Source organism: Rhea pennata, chromosome 3 (genome assembly GCF_028389875.1).
Source record: "Rhea pennata isolate bPtePen1 chromosome 3, bPtePen1.pri, whole genome shotgun sequence".
Taxonomy (NCBI): Eukaryota; Metazoa; Chordata; class Aves; order Rheiformes; family Rheidae; genus Rhea; species Rhea pennata.
The window spans coordinates 119,670,481-119,691,305 of NC_084665.1; the positions used below are offsets into that span (position 1 = coordinate 119,670,481).

The 20,825-nt window shown below is 36.8% G+C and overlaps 1 protein-coding gene across 1 annotated transcript in view; it reads right to left on the reverse strand.

Annotated features, from left to right (window-relative positions):
• Window positions 1-20,825, reverse strand: part of LDAH (lipid droplet associated hydrolase) — a 121,123-nt gene that overhangs the window by 85,328 nt on the left and 14,970 nt on the right. Inside the window, exon 3 of the mRNA XM_062573179.1 lies at window positions 2,263-2,397. Coding sequence (XP_062429163.1) covers window positions 2,263-2,397 — 135 coding nt within the window. The remainder of the gene's footprint in view (window positions 1-2,262; window positions 2,398-20,825) is intronic.

Sequence of the window (20,825 nt, forward strand, 5' to 3'; positions counted from 1 at the left end):
TATTCTTTACTTCCAAATCCTGTAACCACCTTTCAGTTAACAAAAGGACTTCTTTCCTAGTCTCACAGCAATTTATTTCTTCAATAGCCTTTGGTGAGGAACCTTCTCAAAAGCTTTTTGAAACTCCAATTTTTTTCTGGAACCCTTATCCATGTTCTTACTGAGTCTTACAGATCTCCAGATTTCTCCTGACAGAAGCCACTATCCATGTGTTTGGTGATCTTTCTATAATACAGTCTCTTATCATCGTACCAAGAATGGAAGTCAGACTCACAAACTCTTCCTGTATATTTACTTTAAACTGATTTGACTACTAGGTTACTGACAAGCACTGGGTATGGAAATCTCCACAAAATATTTTGCAGTAAAGATCAATGCAAATAATTTATTGGGCTTTATGTATTTTAAGATCTTTTTTATTATTACTATGGGCTTAATAGGGCCTTGTCATTGCAAACACCACTTTTATATTCTTGTTAAGAAGTGATACCACTGATTCCCAGCTTTAGGTGTTTTTGAAGAACTTTGTATTGATTGAGCTGTCTTTCCAAATAACTCTTCAAAACTCTTAATATCTTGTTCAAATTTGATATACCACTTTTATGGGCTTTCCTGTTTTTCTCATCCAGGTAAGTTTCCAATTTTTTCCTATGACAGCCTCCTTATATTTTCTATTGAGTCATGCATGTTCTGGTTTGGTTTTGATAAGCTAGACTTTCTTCAAATTGTGGCAAATATATAACATGTGCTTTTAATATAAGTCTGGGGGGGTCCTTTCTTTTCTTTTTTAACAGCATCCATGCTACTTGAAGGCTTCTTGCCTTTTGGACTGCTCCTCCTATCAGGTTTTAGGATTTTTGTTTTGTTTTGTTTCTTTGTATTTTTACTAGGACTACTGGGTCCTCATCCCTCATTCCCTTGTGAGGTTTGCTGCCTTTGCATTGGTCAGACATGCAGGCCTCAAGGCATCTTAAGTCCACATATTTATGCATTTAATAAATGAACCATGGTTGAGAATGCCCTCTCTCACAGGAGAGAGGATCTCTCAGTGAGAAAGGACACCATAAAGTCAGCTGAGAGTGTGATTACAACTTAGGATCAGCTCCCCCTTTCCCACTGGATGCTCTTCTTCACCCAGATTAAAATTCTCCTTAGCAGCACAGGGTCCACCACAGGGGAAACAGGACTGTTCTATAACATCCCTGCTGACCTTACCTATTAACATCTGCTCTACTTCAGCCACCTCAAGCCACCAAACGCATCTCTCATCATCAGGAGTTCTTTGCACTGAATAAACACATATAGGCATGACCCATACTGTAGCAGAAATTATAAACCTAGGGATTTCTCATGTCTCAGCAAAAAAGTGCTGAGGGGTGAGCACTGGGCAATTTGACACTTGACTACAATGACTGGAAGGACTCTGACCCATAAAAATACAAGTTTCATGTTTCAGTTTCAACCCTGAAATTAAATAAACCAATATGAAAGCTCAAAAAGCTCAAGTGTTAGTAGAAAATAATTTTGCTGAACAGTTGAAAGGCTGCTTCTTCAAAATTTTCAAGTTATTCCCCATTGCTGAACCTTTTGCTCCTAAGGAATCATACTGATTTACTGTAACATATCCAGTATTTGACAAAGTTCAGAGGTCTTCTGACATTAAGCAGCTTCAAGGATGGCATTCACTATTGGCTCACCCCTCATCCTTACAATGCTGAATATCGACTGTTAACAATATCCACTTAAAAGGTGGCTATCATGTATTGCTGGCGACAGGCACTTCAAAAGGTTCTCAATACACAAACAAGCAACTCCTTCCCTGAGAATCCCCCCAAAGCCCTGGTTCCAGAAACATTTACTTGCTTCCTGAACTTCACTAATTTAGTACTATTTTTAAATTCAGAGACAATAAAGTCTCTCAATTATTCAATCTCTACATTGGATATTTTATTTTAAACATTACTTTTTATAATCTACTCTTCTCAACATACATGTATTCTAGACTTTCTTTATAACTTGTCATTCAATCAGCATCCCAATCAGCAAACTCACTTATTCTCTTACTAGCCCTTATTTGACTGGCAAATCTAATGCACCTAAAAGTGTTCCTTTTCTTAGTACCTTCTCTTCTCCTAATATTGTGTTGTGGAAATATTTGTAGGAATTTAAAAACATGATATTCTGTTTTTAATAGTCAAAATTTTTGCTTGAGAAATCAAGGGGTTTATAAATGTTTGAGAGTTACAAGTTACAGTATTGTACCTTCTATCATTTCCATACCACTAGGAGGCTTACAATGTCCGGCATGGCTCACAACCCAAACTGGATACTGCTGATTTAGTCCACAATATAAGGCCTGTATAAAGGTTCTGTAGTAACCTGCCAATCCAGGGTTACCTGCCAAAAGAAACATATAAGTGTAGTCAGTATTAACTTTTCAACGGGAAGCAATACACTACAAAGTAAACTAAACAGCATTATTCATAAATTTGTTAAATTTATTTTCTCTAATATGCTTCTAATTTTTATTCTCCCAATTTTAGGGGCTATACTGCTGCACTGTTTTAATACCATTTATCAATGGCCTCCATAACATATTACAGAATTACTTTGAAATTACAGAAGCTAAAATTGAAGCCCAGTACAAGAAAAAACATCTTTTCCTGTTAAAGCTCAAGGTTATTCATGTCATAAAGTCATATTAATTGTAACACATTACAAATGCATGAAAATTGGTCGGATATAAAGAAAGCCACCAATTTTATAAAAAGAAAAAAAATTAGTATTATGTACTCTACTTGAGCTAGGTATCAGTCCTCAGTATGTGGTATACTATCAATAAAAGGTCTTTACTGACCAGAAAAGATTATTTAAAAAAAAAACAAACAACAAAAAAAAGGCTTACCAGGCTAAACTGAGTTTTTCTGCAAACAAGTTAGTATTCTTTCTACCCTACTCCAAGTCTCTTTAAATGCTCTTTCCTGTCAACCCTCTGCTCTAGAATCCATTATATTATAGAATCCGCCCTTTCTACTGCATCTCATCAGTTTTATTGAGAACTTCTTGGCGCAGAGGCTGGTATCTCTACAAAGCTGGCCTGCCTTGAAAGAGTTGGCCAACTTCCTACAAACCCATTATGTAATAGTGACATAATATTTATAGTCAGGTGCCACTGCTGAAGCAGAAATTGAAATACTATGCCAGAAGTTAAAGATTAAAATATATACATGATAGGAATTCCTAGATTTCCAAGCAAAATTTCCATCTCTCTCATGTCTCTCTCTTTTTTTTTTTTTTTTTTTTTTTTTTTTCCTTTGGATAAAAGCAGTGGCAAAATACCAGAAGAATTGAAGTTGGAGAATAAATTCCAATGAAGATGAAGCTGACTTTGGTTCCTGATTCCCTCAGTATGCTTAAAAATTCCAACCATATATAAACAAAATTCTGTCTTATTTGTTTATTCCTCTTTTTTTTTTTTTTTTTTTTTTTACGGAAAAAAAAATCCTATTGCTTTCTTAGTAATCACACAAACATCAGAAAAGTCTACCATCATTCACAGAACTGCTTAGTTTCATGTCCTTTGCTTGGACACCAGTCAATTCTTAGTTTGGGTATCATCATCAGCAGAAGTAAGCAAGAGCTATATTATGTAAAAATACATTCAGTTTTTAAGGACAAAAACATCCAAAAGCAATACAGCTGTTTTAGTATAAGGGTTTGTGTATATGTATATATATGCACGCGTGCACACACACACACATACACACATAAATATTTATTTTTATATATATAAATATATATTTAAAAAACCTAAAATTGCATAGACTCTTTAGGCTCCTTTGTACCAGTACAATTTTAACAGTAGCAAGAGGTTGAGCATGGACCTGCTGCAGCAAGTCCTGTAAAGAACTACAAAAGACGATTAAGGGATTAGAGCTTCTCTAATATGAGAGGCTGAGAGAGCTGGGACTGTTCAGTCTGGAGAAGACAAGGCTTAGGGGGATGTTATCAGTGTATATAAATATCTGATGGGAGGGTGCAAAGATTGAACCAGATTCTTCTCAATTGTGCCCAGCAACAGGACAAGAGGCAACAGGTACAAACAGAAACACAGGAAACATCTCTCGAACTTAAGAAAACACTTCTTCACTGTGAGGGTGATCAAACACTGGAACAAGTTGCCAAGAGAGGCTGGGGAGTCTCCAGCCTTGCAGATGCTAAAAGCCCGACTGGACATGGTCCCAGAGAGTGTGCTCTAGCTGACTGTAGAGGAGCAGAAGGGTTGGACCAGATGATCTCCAGAGGTCCACTCCAACCCCAAGCTGATGCCATCATTCCTGACAGTAATGGTGATACATGGTAAGAGCATAGATAATATGTTGTGCATGGTTCATCCTCACGTGTAACACTGTGCTGCATCTGATGGTTCCTATACCTTAATTAAATTCCTGTTCTTAAAACAATGTTATATTTACTGAAGTACACTGATTTTGAAAAGAAAAAACAATAAACAGTATCAGTTATTTCATGTTTAAAAGTATCTCTTTGCAAGCTTGAAGTTAAAGGAGAATGAAATAAAGCTGTTATACGTACCAAGTCAAGAATGCACAATTAATTTTTTCAAGCTGATTTCCAGAAGAACAATTTAAAATGCAGAGATCACACATTTGTATGTTTGATAGCATCCCCCTTTTTATTAACATATAACTCACAAATATATCCCTCTCTCATCTTCATATTTTTCATTTTCATACTTCAAAACTATATCATATTCAGATCTCCATAAACAGTAAAATAAACTCTAGACATAACATGTCAAGCTCCTTGAATTGATGTTACATGAAGGAAACCTGTCTTTCAGCAAGGTAGAAGACAGAAGTAGCAGCAACCCAAAATAAAGCATCTTTTGTAGTATGTCTGGTCATGATGTTTTGGCACAATAATCGGTCCTGAAATACAATGCAAATAGGAGTTCTGAGATCAAGGAATCATATTAATCTCAAAATTGGCTTTTTTCTTCACATTTTTCCTGGACTCATTTTCAATTTTTTTTTTTTTAATAATAATATAAACCTAAAACAGGGTGGGGGATAATATCACAACAGCCATCTTCCATATTTCAGTGCTCTTTCTCATCTTCAGCCAGGTTTACCTAATAGCTAACTGTTCTCCTGATTCAGTCATCAGTTGAAGTATAGTGAGAGTAAGAAGTCCTTACAAACAACCAGTGAGGTTTTGTATCAGTACTATATGTAGCTCAAAGTACTCTAATATGTTTGGGAGGAAAAGGGGATTTTTATCCTCTGATAAGTGGGATGTATATATACTTCAGACACATAAAAGATGAGATCCAAAAATGCAAAACAACCTCCCTCCCCTCACTCTCTGTAAGCATCTGATCATGACAGAAGACATTCTGAGGGGTCAACTGCTAGAGTTGCTGCTGCTACTTCAAAATGCCCTGAAGGGGCATAACTGAGAACCACTGACACAAATGGAAAGGAAAATAACAACATATGCATTTTAAAAGTGAAGATAACAACATAAACATAAACATCTAAAGATAGAGAAATTATCAGCACCTATAAATTCATTTTTATTGAACTTCCAATTTCAATAGAGTTATACCAGATTTGCATTGATATAAGCAAATGCAGAGTAATTGTCCCTGTTCCTGAAAGGTTTACCTACTGATATAGTTCAAACTTTTATCTCTGCAAATTCAGTTGTTTTATATGGTGTTACTTTAGCTGTCATCTGTTGAAAGAGAAAACAAAACAAAACAAAAAAAGCACAAAGGATTTTTTTCCCCCTACCACTGCAATAACTAACCAAATTATTTGAATTTTAGTATGCACAGTGGTCTATGATCAACAATATTTTGAGCTTGTCTACTGCAATCAAAATATTGCTCTACTCAACAATTTTATTTTATTTTTGAAGGAAAAGAACTAGCAGGTTCATCACAAAGGCTCTGAGCCAACCCAGTGCTGCTTTGTGCTCTTGAAGGACCTCCCAGTATAAGACAGTGTTCTTTCACTCAGCAATTAAGGGCCAAAAACTGGAAACCATAAGTAACTGTAAGGTTAACTTTCAGGCTACTTCTATTTTATTTGAATAATTTACTCAAAATAATTAGTATTATTTGAAATAATACGTTCGTATTATTTGAATACCAGAACAAATCTCAAACACCTCAGGACACCTGAATCACTCACCCATGACAGCAAATTTCAAGTTGCAAAGAGTCATCTGAACCAAGAAGCACATCTTAAGCAGTTACCCTCAAACACAGTTTAAAATTAAGTATGTTTATGTTGCTCAGGAATCTTTTAAGTAATAGCTATAAGTAGAGAACATAATGGAAGAAGACACCAAAGACAAACACAATAAACTGCATGTTGTTTTAATTTGCAAAAGATCTCTTAGAATTTCACATGAAGATAAAGTTAAACAGACAATGAAGAATCTACAGTGAATTAGAACACACTGGGGCACTTCATTTGATGTTTTTACAAATTTCACTATCCAAAGAACTCCCTTCACCATCTCTGTTCTTTCCCAAAGAGCTCAAGACATGTTATGCAGTTTTTCTGCATTCAAACTAAAAGCAGAATGACACCCACCATTTCCTTCTTATGAAGACAGACACCAGTGGAGAGATGACAGTTTGTACAAAATAAGCATCTGCCCCAGGATATCATTGATAAGTTTTGTCCTAATTTCACATGATTTCCTCCAGAAAGTGTCATAAGAACAAATGTAGTCCATTTTAAAATGAAATACATATTAGTATCTGAGCTGCTGCGCTTCCAGAAAAAGAAGTTATCTTAAATACAGTATGCTATCAATGCAATTCAATCTAACTACTTAGCTCTTAATGCAAAATAACATATATGTAATGCTCATTAAGAGTCATAGATCATAAATAATAATAATGCCCAGATGATAGCTTTTGTGGCTTACAAGTTCTCGAACACTTCGAATTCTTCTGCAAGAGAAAATCTTAATGTAAAATGTAATCTTTAACTGAGAAAGCAATAGCATGAGACAATCCTATAATAGAAAAAAAAAAAACACCCCAGATTTATTGAGGAACGTACAGTGTAAACCATGACTGTGAAACTCTTCAGGTTAGAAACCGAGATACACATTAAAATACACAGGAATTACTGGCCTCCTCCCTCCCCCAACAAGAGTAGATCAGCTGTTTGTGTGTGCGTGCATGCGTGTGTGTATCTTAATCAAATGAAGCACTAAAGACTAAAACACAAAATGAAAATAATTCTTAGAAGTTGTGGGCAGGTTGTCTAAAAGTAAAAGGATTTAAGCAGCATACAGTAAAGGCTGAGGGGGATAGGGGACGAATTAAAAAAAAATGTCTAATATGCTCTAGGTGACCCTGCTTGAGCAGGGAGGTTGGACTAGATATCTCCAGAGGTCCCTTCCAACCTTACCGATTCTATGATTCTATGATAAGTTGTTTGAAACAGCTAACTATGAGGTTTCTTGCACCTTCCTCCAAATCAAGCTGTTGGGTTTTGCTCACTGTCTTGCGAGATGTTCCTCAGGGTCTTCAGTCGTGTCTCCAGAAGTCTGACCATCTGCAGCAGCAGTAGCTGGCATTCAGCTATGGTGCTTCATGCACAGCCTTAAAAGTTGCCGTCTCCTTTGGGACTTCAGCAAAAGCATAAGAAATAAAGAGCTACATGAATAGAAGAAGGGAAATACCCAGCCAACAGTGGGCTTACGGAGAACTTTGAGGAAGTGAAAAATATACCAGCAATTAGCACGAAAGTAATTTTAGAAATAATCCACAGTTTCAGTATTAAGTGTGTGTTGTGTTTTTTTTTTTTTTTTTTTTTTTTTTTTATAATGAGCAGCTTGAAATCCAGGGGCGCACACAGCAGGACGACACAAAAAATCATTTTTGTGGCAATAAGACTAACTGCCTTTTCGCAGAGCTGCCAAAGTTTCCATCTCCAACTTGGAGAATCTCAGTGACAAGTTCCTTGCTCAAGGAAACTTAATCTGTCTTTGGCTTCTGACCAGCCACCATGGAAGAAGATGCAACTCCCCTCAGCTAATGAATGGAAAGCAGCCCAAGCAGATGTCAGGAGGATTTAAATGGAGCATGCACAAGACACAATGATGTTTTCACCCTTGGGAAAAACTTGCAGAAAACTGCAGCTGAGGATCAGGCCTTAAAAGGAAACACGTAGGTTTCCATGATATGCAGAGTCAAGGAATTTCAAATAAAACATGTCAAAAAGCACTTGAATGATCAAGATAACTCATGTCAATTAAACTTTCACCTGATTGCCCATCTCAGGGACTGATATTCTTCATGCTGTATTCTGTTTAAAGGCTGAACACCAGAGGAGCAACATCAGCCAAAGCACAAACAGTTACAAGACCTTATGCAGAACCATATGGTAAACTTCTGTTTGATTCTCTGTAACTTTGGAATAATGAATTTGGCTGGAAAAAGCCTTAATATATTTGTTTGAATTGTGAAAACAGGGATTCTCAGTAGGATTGAACCAGGTGCCTGCTGTAACATGGCTTATTACAGTACTTTTTCTAAGAACAGATCTCATTTTTTCCTTTACTTTTGTAGGTTTCAGTCTGACAGAGCTATAAAGCTTGCACATAAGATTTTCTAATACACATTCCTCAAATACACTTCACAAGCAAACCATCTTTCCTGCTGTTCTCTATCTCATACTGTTCTACCTTTAGGACAAATGTGTGTTTGTTCACATTTAAAGAGATCCCATGGATAGCTTAATAAATCTGAACTAAGCTATCACCACAGCTGCTTGCACCAAAGTGACAACTGTGCTCAGGACGGTGAACAAAAAATCCCAGCAGGACAGCACATACCTATTTGCTCATATGAAAGATTAAGAGTGTCTGTCTAGGTAGATTAAAGTCCAAACCCTGATTTTGCTCACTACAGACCTGCTGGACTTTGACTGCGATTAAGTAATATTGCAATGGTGTAATGCACCATAAAATCCACAGATATATTTCAATATTTACCTTCTAATGTCTCTACCAGGTAAGACACATACCTAAACATAGAAATAACTTAATTTTATTAATACATTTTTCATATTCCTATAAACTACTGGTTTTTGGAAAAGAGTTAAGCTTAAGGTTCCATTTTCTCCAAAAGAGATGAAAAGTTAAAACATTTAATTAGATCTCCTGCTGCACATCTGCACATGCAAAGTCTCTCAAGTATCTGCTTATGCAGATAAAAACAGATTTAATTGTTGTTAACACCCCTAGATGCAGTTGTTCTGTCTGATAGAAGAGGTAGTACAACTGATCTTCACAAAGAGGCTGCAGTGAGACCCAGTGGGAAATTTGTAGTCAGCGTCAGTGGAAGCAGAATTGAACCAACAGGGAATAAATTATTTGTGAAAGAAAACTGCAGAACAAAGGAAGCATGCAGAAGGAGGACACGGGACTTAGTGTCAAATGGGTTCACAACGAAGCCTCAGAAACACATCTGAGTAACAGAACAAAACCCTGATGAGAAAACATCAACAGGAAAGACAATGAGAAGAAAAATAAACAATTCAAAAATAACATAACTATAGATCATTTATTTTGCATAGATAAATAGCTCCGCAAATACTGTCATTCCTGAATAGTATATAAGTAGACAGCAAACAAATTCAAAAGACACCAGAAGTTACAACTGTAAATCTGTACTAGAGATTTGTCTACCTTGTACCATTGTTCAGAAGCATAAAAAAAGAAAAGCATAGGTTTGAGACTTTGCGTTTTTTTTTTTTTTATTTTTGAGATAGATTTTAAAATAAAATATTTTATAAATAGGAAACAAAGCTACAGAGAACATGAATACAATGTCAGAATAACGTCTGAAAATGTCTGCAACTTTTGCAGAAAGAAAGAACTTTACTGTGCGGGTCAAGAACATCAAGAGACTGCAACAATGAAAGGAACAGTTTAAGGTGATTTTTATTTGTTATCAGTCTTCAAAAATGGTACAACAACATATGATAAACCAAGCAGTAAACCCAAGATTTACTAATCCACAAAATTTAGAAAATAAATTCTTAGAGTGAACACCACTGCATTTTTGATTGAGGAAAAAAAAAACTGGTAACAAGGATATTAGTACTGGTCCTGAGCAGATGTTCTATGAAGTCTTTTTCAACTCAAACACTGTTTCCTTATTCATAAGCACAGGAGAAGTATGCCATTGCTCACAAGCATAGATATTTAGACATTTAAAACCTACTGCAGAGAGCCTCTACCTCAAAAGAGAAAGTTGTGATAACAGATATTAAATATCTGAATCTTAAAGGTAGGAAGACATTATGTAAATACAAATTTATTTATTATTATGGGAGTTTTCAAATCCATCAAGAATGACCAAACACGACTGCTCAATAATGAAAACCAGTACAATGATCAAAATCCTACAGCACACATGCACAAGAAAACAACATATCAACAGCTCTGACTCACTAAATTTCTACCTCTGCTATTTTGTCATAATCTAGATATTTCGTATGGGTCAAACATATCTCCGATATTGCTTCAATGATGCATAGGGGCTACTATCTGGATGTAATGAGTCTGCATGCTAACAAGACCTGACAGGAGGTAACTGACTTTTTGTAATTTTTAAAGAGATCACTAGGTCAAAGTACTTAATATAATACAAATCCCCACCAGCTCAGGTTGATGCCGCTTCCACCAGCAGCAGGAAGGAAAAAAGTACATTATATATCGCTTTAAACATTTTAATTGAATTACCTGTACATGATGCACAAGGCAAAACTGAATTTCCCTCACAGGTAGTTCTTTTGGCACGTCCTTCTTCTTCCTTTCTGCTTCAGACCTCACATGATTAGAAATTTATCCTTTTTAAAAAAGCCAAATGAAACTACATACTCTAGAACCTAACATTTCCATAATTCAGGACAACTCATAGAATCATAGAATCAGTAAGCTTGGAAGGGATCTCTGGAGATCAGCTAGTCCAACCTCCCTGCTCAGCAGGGTCACCTACAGCATGGTAGACAGGGTTGCATCCAGGCGGGCCTTGAAGATCTCCAGAGAAGGGGGCTCCACACCCTCTCTGGGCAACCTGGTCCAGTGCTCCGTCACTCTCACAGGGAAGAAATTCCCCCTCACGGTCAGGTGGAACTTCCTGTGCTTCAATTTCTGCCCATTGCCTCTTGTCCTGTCACACGGGACAACTGAAAAGAGTTTGTCCCCGTCCCCTTGACACCTTCCCCTCAGGTACTTACAGATACTGGTAAGATCTCCCCTCAGTCTTCTCCAGGCTAAAACTCAAGTTTTTAATATTACAGGAAAGGGATTATTTCCTGATTATGCTGCATGGCCCTGTTTGGCCAAGAGGACTGCTGCTTCTGAGGAATTCTCCCAGTATAAAAAGAGCACCTCCTTAACAGGGAACGGATATTGAGAGAAGACTACAGAGTGAGAAATTTCAGTAAGTCAAATAACATCTGCCACCCAGATTTAGTAGGGTGAAATACTGTCAAGCACAGCTGGATCTTCAACCTGTCATTACTCCGCCTCCTCAAACTTGACAATCTCAAGTGTGCCAAGCTCCCAGGAGAGGTACTTCTGGAGCACTGCAAAATCAACAGGAGTGGCATATTCCAAGCCTGGAGCCGACATACAGCCTCCTCTTTGCATGAAGAAGTTTCTATTTTTAATGAAACATTTTTTTTCTTTTCTAAAGACAATGGAAGCTGGTGGGCTGACCCAGTAAACAAAGGACAACAACTGTCAGCATATTTTAAATTATTACTCACAAACAAGTAGCCCATAAGCAACAAAAATAATGGAGTCTAGTACCCTAAAAAATGCATTATTCTGATATCTCATACAGGATAGCTGCATATCTTTCCTTCTGAAAGTATTCTATCAGGGAATCTGTCTTCTATCAAAAGTCTTATTTTTTTAATGTCTTTGAGTCCTCCTCCTCTCAGCAAGACTTTGTTAATATTGACTGATGTGTTTGAAGTTTTATGAAGATTAAAAGTAAAAATCCAATAGGCACATACTTACCAGAGTTATCTCTCAGGAATAATTTTCTCAAGAAGCCAAACTATCTAGCTCATTGAAATAGAAAGGAACTTTGGCTCAAGTCCAAATAGCACATTTCACTGACAAATCCTCAAGCACTTGACACAGGAAGATTTCATTATTCTCATTTTACAAAAAGGAGAAAAAAGAAACAATGAATAGATAGAATAATGTATGCATGAAAGTTACAGCATCACAAACCACTAGCAATGCCACCTATTGAGGTCTGCCAAAACGGCTGGGTGAAATTAGAATGACAGAAAGTTAACAGTACCTTATACACAGTCATCTGAGAACATACATCAAACAGGCAGCTGAAAGCAATGATTGACTACATAATTAAGCCCACAGTCATGAGTATTCACATTAGTAATAAATAAGAGTCCAAGAAAGCTGGAACAAGGGGATTTGGAAACATTAGGAGGATGGAGGGGGTTGAAAGCTGTTGCTCCTGTTCAACACCAGATTTATAAAATATAGCCACGTGCAGCAGACATCCCATCCAAGCATGTCAATCAAAAGTGTTCTGCTGTATTTATGTCTCACTCCAAAAGAAAGCTGTGTTCTTATCATCTTATTTCCTTTATTGATCTGTTATTGTAGGAAAGGGAAACAAAACATGCCAACTTGCTCTCTATCTAGACTATTTTACTTAGACTGCAACACTACATGAGCTATGAAATCATGTCATCTGTTCTCATCGACTGCTGTTTCATCACACATACGTTGTATTAGAGGGTAAGAAAACCTCCTTTCTTGCTGTCAATTGCTTAAACAAAGTTTTTCCTGAATAAGGAATGTGAAATAGAAATTCCCTAGGTCAAAATCTGAGAACTCAAGGTCAAACACACAGAATTAGTAGCTTCATCTGGAGCCATGGTGTAAACAAAAGCAGAAGACATAAGGGAGGGGCAATCTCAGTGAATCACTACCACCTAGGGTGACTGTTGGGCTACTAGCTCCTTCCAAAGAAGTTTCAAGACCGAGCATGTGAACTTACATATATGCTCTGAGCATTATAGACTGACACTGTAATTTAACAACGGAAAGCTCTGTAGTAAATCAAGTTGAAAGACTTCCATTTTCTTCCTTGACTGTCATTCCCACCCCCCTACATGGCTCTCCAGATCCTGAATTACAGTGGTACAACTCTGTGGGGCCTTGCTGTGAACCCAAACAGGGAATTGTTACAGTTTTAAAAAAGACCCTTGAAATAAATGCACGTATGTATTTAATTTACAGCACGATCCCTCAAACTATTGTTCTGGCACTGTGTGGTGGGAACAGGAATACCTTATGCCAGTATTGTTGGCAAACATTCTGGATTGCGAAAATATGGCTTCAGGAAGTACTCCTAAGTGCTCCAAGCATTAGGCTCTTAGATTTCCAGTGCCTAGTGGGTCTTAATACACACTCTACAAACAGTTTCAGACTTCCACACTACTTCAGACTCAGCACTGTCTGCTTAAAAGATTAGCTGATTGTTCTAAATGTTACCTGAAGGCAAGAGCTCTGCCAACACCCTAGTCCTGCCACCCACACTCTTCTCACAGGCTGCACAAACCCAGCTGGAATTTCAACTACTTAAGAGTCTCACTTGCTAATACAACAAGGAATGGTAGAAGCTTTCCAGGAAAGATCTGACTGCTTGATGTTGATCACCTAAGATCATTACATAGATAGGTGGGATACAGGAAAAGATGACCTTGATAGGTATAGATATACCAGCTAGCTTTCCCAGAGGCATCCTGAAGAGCAGCCCAGCAGGCAAGTAATACATTCAGGCATCAAGTCCTACACTGTAACCGTATAGGACAAATAAATAAATAAATGTACCTGTCTGCACCCACAAGAGATCAGGACACAATTCTAGATACAAGACTAACACATTCTTCTCTGTTTCCTGCTGATTAGCCCTGCACACAACTCAAGTGTGCCAGCTGGACCAACTGCTATTCCAAGGTACTTATTTCTCCACCTGACTTGTCAAGGAAGCCAAGACCCCACCAAGACAAAGCTCTCCAGTTGATTCCCTGCTCCAGGTATACTAAATAACATCACTTTAATTTCTGAGCACATAAATTCCTCTTCCTCTGCATCTCATTTCCTCAGTTGAAGATTGGTAATAGCACTACTCTACTTGGAAGAGTATGCTGAAAATAAGCATAGCTAATGGAGTATGCATGCAACTCCCTGTAACTTATACTAATGGAGATCAGTTAAGATAAATATATAGAGCACAGTGTTAATGTGGTTGAAAATACACATCCATACATAAAAACTTGTTATTCTGAGCATCAGGTTATCATTTCTACATGACATAGGATCTAAGCAGAATAGAATGCAAATTAATCTGTGTGCATAAGATATATGCAACTTGCATCAACATCAGGAATAGTTTAGTTACATTCAACCTTCAACTCAAAATTCTCAATGCATCTAAAAACATTAGTTAATTCAAGCCACCAAGAGCTCAGGAAGAAAATGCATTACTCCAATTTTGCACAATAAAGTGCTGAAGTACTTAAGTGTGTTATTAATTAGAATATTAGTTATTTTTCTTAATGTCCTTTATATATTTAGTGCTGCACAAACAGAAGATGATGTATGTCCTGGCATGAGAATTTCAAAAAACAGAAATAGAGTAGAGCTACCCATAGAGTTGGTTCATGATTTAAACGTTCTAGGAGGGGAAGTATTTGTTGTTTCACTTCACTGAGTTATGCTTTTACTGCTATTTACTCAGTGTCAGTTAATTGTTATTGAATGCCAGCTTAGAAACTTGGATAATAGATTAGATAAATTTTGCAAATGTGAACAAAGATTTCCATTTGGTGGTTTCGTACAAAATTTCTGAGGATAGCTAAGGCATCTGTTGAAAAGCAAAGCAGTAGCAAGTTTGGGAACAGACCCCAGCATTACAGTCCTTATACTGTCTGCTCTAACTGAACTTCCTGAAATTCACTTCCCATAACATAAGTAAAAAGCATTTCTATGACTCTTAGCAACCAACAGAACCAATTAATCATTCAGTCACATGAAAGGCCTTATAATTTTTTCACGATATACACACAGTGCTTATATATTCATTCAGATGATGCATGAAGTCTGCCTAGCACATCCATTAGCCGGCTATTACAGCAAAAAACTTCCCAAGACAATATAACTTTTACTCTAATCTTTAAAATAGCTCCATCTTCTGGCATACTCTTTCCATACTATGTTTAAGTACCATATTTCATCATTTTTTTGTTCTATTTCACATCTGACAATACAAATGTAATTTCAGTGTTAAGGTACTTAACATGCAATAGGGTCATGAAGTTAAATGAAAGAGGGCAACTTGAATTGCAGCTCTTGAAACAGTGGATAGATCTATTCGGGTATTTACCTAAGATCATCCATATGTTAATACTACCTTTTGAGGGTACCCTAAAACTACTCAAGATCAGAATTGCTGCCTGGACAGGGCCCTCCCTATCCCTTCTGGACAAGAAACTTGGAAGGCCAGTCCACGAGTCAAGCTCTTCTGTAGGCAGGGATCACCCTGTGGCAGCACCCATCCCTTACTACCGACCACACAAACACCAAGGAGTTTATGCTCTTTACTTCAGCAAAGTGTCTAATATTAGACTGGATGAAACGGCCTTAGAGTCCCTTTGTGGACAAGGGGACACGGATCCAGCTGGACCATTCAGTAAACACCCCACAACTTTCACAACCAAGGGTAGTGCCAGAATTGCAACGGTAAAGGTGAGGCTGGACAAGTACTTCCTACTGCTGACGCTCTGACACTGTGCAATTAAGGCTTTTACTGCCCAAAGCATTCAGGTAGAACAGTGTTCTTACCAGGTTCTTACTTTTGCTTATGAAACTGTTTCTATAGCTTGTTCAATGACTGCTGGCATAAAGTGTATTTAGTACTAGAACAGGAACCAGAATCCAGAACTCCTGTGCCGAGGATGTAAGAAGTTGTATTTCCCCTTACCCTTTCCATTCGTTGCCAGTAGCATTCCCCCTTCCTCCAGCTGTATTTTAAAGGCAAATTGTGAACACTGTTTTGCCTTGGGAGAAGAAATGATGGCACCTGGTTTAAAAAACTTAAGAGTTCAAGAGGATGGGGGAACCTCCTTTAAGTGACTCAACGGTCTCTACTCCAAAATCAGATTATGCTTCACATACACAGTTCTGCTATTTATTCTTCTTGTTAGTTGTTCATGCGTTAGGTACCAACATTCAACATACAGGATTGGTGAAAGTACCCAGAAGCTAGATACTGCAACCCAGTTTGCTGATACTATAACCCCTTATTAGATTTAATGCAATTCTTGCTGATGAGTAGTTACAACATACAGGTTACATATTAACAAGCATATTTAAGCATATGAGTTCTGTTCAAATTAAAGGATATCCTAAAGTCTTACTTAAGAAAGAATTAGAGTATTTGCATGCTTTGTGTGGTTCGTAGAATCAGGCAATAAAATCTTCTATTAATAAGCAAATCCCTGAGTTTTAGTGGTGGTAGTAGTTCTTTCAAAAGACCTCTGAAGAAATATTCATTCCAATGACTGCTCAGCAGAGGTAATGATTAAAAATTTCAGAAAAGCTGTTTTAGTGGAAGGAACAAAACAAAACACAAAGAAATTCAGATTCAGGGCTATGAATTTAGTTTTAATGAAAAATATTATTACACAGTCATCCAGCTTTTCTTATGCATATGCTGATGCAGATGATTGTTAAAGATCAAAGCAGCAGGTAGAAAAAAAAAAGCCAGATAATTTATCAAAAATATTTGAGTCCCTACATTACAGTCAAAAATAGATCTTCAAAGACTTTAAGGAAAGCAGGAAGTCTCACTTCAAGGGAAAACACATTAAAGACACTTTTCATAATCTGTGTAAATTGTTTGCAGTACTTTCCTGTTGAAAGATAGCTGAGTAGTCTTTGTGACTGTAGTTCTGCTGAAGTACATCTAACTACTCCTAGGAAGAGATGAGACTCCAAGTCCCAAAAGATAGCTGCAGTGCCCAACAAGTTTTGATTTGCAGGAAACCATAAACAACTCTTAACTTGGAAGATTAGCTCATGAGAATAAATCTTTTTTTAAAAAAAAAAAGAATCTTTTTTTTTTTAAAAAAAAAATAAAAGTATGTGTATTTAAAGTCTGAGGACTGAAACATCAAGTCACTACATGAGTTGGTAAAATAGTATGAGGATCCAATAACCGAGCAGCAATCTGCAAGTAGGCAGATCAAGAAACTTGGCAAGCATAGGGAGTACTCTACATGCATGCCAAAGAACTCATTTCTGAAAAGATTTCTCTACATTAATGAGCTAAACTCATGTAGCATGTGTTACCGCAAACAGAAAAAGTTATTTACATTACACATTATCAACAATGAACCAGGTCCTAAGTACAAGACTACATATAAGAAAATTGCTCATTTTACAGTAATAGAAGCAAAAATATGATGCCTGGAAGGATGGTACTGCAATGCACTCCCACAATGAAATGCAATAAAAACTTTGTGCTGGTTTAGATAAACAGCACAGTGGTTTTAGAATTTGTACTGTATTTATTTACAAAGTTAAATGTTTCATAAATACACAGACACAAATAGACAGGTACTCTTAAAACAGTACAAAAAAAAATTCCATTACGCTCTGTGGATCCTGGTTTCCAATGAACCTAAGCAGTGTTAAATATTGCTGTAGTAGATTTTACACTTCATTGCTAATTTTACACTAATCAAACATTGCAAAAGGAAAAAATAAACCTTTATGACATAAGGGGAAAAAGCAGTAAGTCCTTTCCATAACGCCTACATTTTCAGAAAACCATGGACCTGATCCTTCAACTACCATACATTTAGTTTTACTCTCATAAGTAAATCTCATTGGTTTTAACAGGAAAGAATTCATTATTAATAAAGACAGATAAGTATACACATGTATTCAGGACTGAGGATAAATCATGTCTTTTACACAGTAATTAATTCAGTAAATACATTACTACTCTAACATACAGAATTGGCTTATATGGGGGAAAAAAAGGTTACTGAACAAAAGAGTACATGTTAAGCAGACCTTTAACCATAAAATTTTACTATAAATATTTACAGAGACAGCCATATATATATATATATATATAAAAATGTTCACTTGCTATAGTTAAATGAGATTAAATTTCACTGAACTTTCTGTATTTTAGTCACATCAGGCACAGTCAGCTATCAGTTCTTGGGAGGCAGCATCTTGCTTCATTTAAAGTCAATATAGAAATTTTGCCATCAGCTTCTGAGTCAGAAAGTTTGAGATATCTTCTTCCTCCTCGCCCCCATCACTTTTTTTTGTTTTTATATAGAAGAGCAGAAAGAAGTCTTCCCCCATTATGAACAAATTTGACTAAACAATGAAAAGGACAGAAATACGCAGAATATATTCTCAAATCTCTTGCAACAATTGAATTCCCGCAGGAGGAGAGACTTTTTTTTACCTTTCCCTTCTACATTTGACCCTCTCCAGCACCACCATATCATCTGATTACATGTAAAGAAAATCATATGCTTGAATTTCCTTAAGAGTGGAAAAGCATGCACCATGTCACTTTAACAAGCAGAACAATCCATCACAGTCAGCAGGAATAACCATGCTCAGTTCAGACCAGTGACTACTTGGCTGCCCATACCCTCCTTTTTGAGGGAGAGTTGTCCTACTCTGGATTCTTCTGCCATCGACCCGTATGGAGATATCCTTTTGCACTTCTTTCCCTTCATTTCACAAAGAACCATGACTAGGAATACATGCCTTTCAAGTGTGAAAATTGCTGGACTCCACAAGCATGAAATATGGAGCTCTTCTGAAGTCAAAAAAGCATGAGGGGAATGCTATCTAATTCTTACAGTTTAGGTATAAGAATACGTTGCCAGATGGGGTCATCTGTCCAGATCTCTGCTAGGGCTGCCTTTCACGAGTCTAGCCAGTAACAGTCTCCCCTAAAGGCTAGAAATGAGGCATACTTCAAAGCAAAAGAAAAAATAAAAAGAAAAAAAATAAAAAGAGGCACAAGTATTTAATTTGTGAGAAGCAAAATTACATTGTTTTATGCCAGTTTCCAGTTAACTCCCTGCAAATCAAAGCAAGGAGCCTAGGTCTTATGTTTGACTTGATTCACTCATGAATTCTGATATCTACAAGAGAAATTACAACATTGTGGTTTTATCCTCTCCACACTTTTGTGGTAAGAGAGGGTTTGGGTTTGCTCTTCTATTAAGGAACTGCGACATTGCAACAGTGGGGACTTGGCAGCCATTTCATAGTAAGACATGTAAGAATAAAGAGCTTAAACAAGTCATTCTAGGTAGATACCTTAAAAAATAAAAATCAAATAAAAAAGCCAGCTCTCTTGATCAAGTTTTGAAAATAAATAGCAACTAGCAGTAATACCTATTACTAGATACCTTATCTACAAAAATGAAGTGTACGTCAGACACAGGATAGAATTTTTCCCACAAGCATGCCAATAAATGAAATACTTCTTTTACAGGACAGCAAAAATATAAAGGGGAGAGGCAGAGAAAACAACCCTTAAAGATTCTAGTCAGATAGTCAGAAGCTTTAAAAAGCTTAGGGAATAAACAGGAAAACGTAAAAGAGAGAAACGTGGTTCCCAGGAATACAATTTAATACTGTAAATTCTTTTTCTAACCCTTTCCAATAATTTGTTGTTGCCAGTGCTATTTCAGTTCTTCCTGATCAGGAGGAGGAACCACACAAAGACACAGGAGGCAGCCTCTGTCCTAAAATGGCTTGCGTGAAGTGACACAACTAGAACCCTCACCAACTTACAAGTGGTGAAAAAGCAGAAAAGACAAGGAAGCAGAAATGAAAACAGCACTATTACGCGAGCTTACTAATAGAAACTTCTTCAGAATAAAAGCAGTATCTTTTCCAAACTTCAACATATACCATCTTTGAGTGGTTTTGAGTACTAACAAGCCAAACAAGTTACAAGTCAAATGCTTTGCCTCCTTCGGTAGCTTTTAAGAGTTCTTCCTTCAGTGAAGTTCAGGCCACATAAAGACACTCTCTTGGTTTTTATTATTTCCTAACCTAGTTTCTTAGCAGATTGAGGGTTTTTTTGTTGCTGAGTTGCTCTTATTTTCAGAATTATGATGGTAATAAAGTGGAAGTTCTCTGATTTGAGAAAACAATTAAAAAAAAAAACAACAACAACATGAATCAGCTGTTTTCTAAAGGTTCCAGACCACACGGACAGAAGCACTCTGAACATTGCCCTGATGTCTGTTTCTAGATATCCATCTGGTTAATATATCATGTGAAGTTTCCACAGAAGCATTGTGCAGGAAATACACAGAACTAGAACAGAAGCATCAAAAATCTACAAACTCTACTAAACCAGTTAAATAGTTATGGTATCTCTGCTTTGCCTAGGCTCAAGCCCACTTCTGCTAACAGCAGAACACACAGACTTCAATGAACTGTGGATTTCCCCATTAATTTCAACTTATGCTATAGGAAAGTTTAGAACTTTCACTTTAAAGTGACAAACTTTAAATGTAACTGAGAAGTATATGACACTCATTGATTGAAAGAGGCTTATCATAGAAATTATTGATTGAAAGAGGCTTATTGTAGAAATTCAAATGCAAAAATTTTAGTTCAAAACTTAAAAAAACTACAATATCTGAAATTCTCCC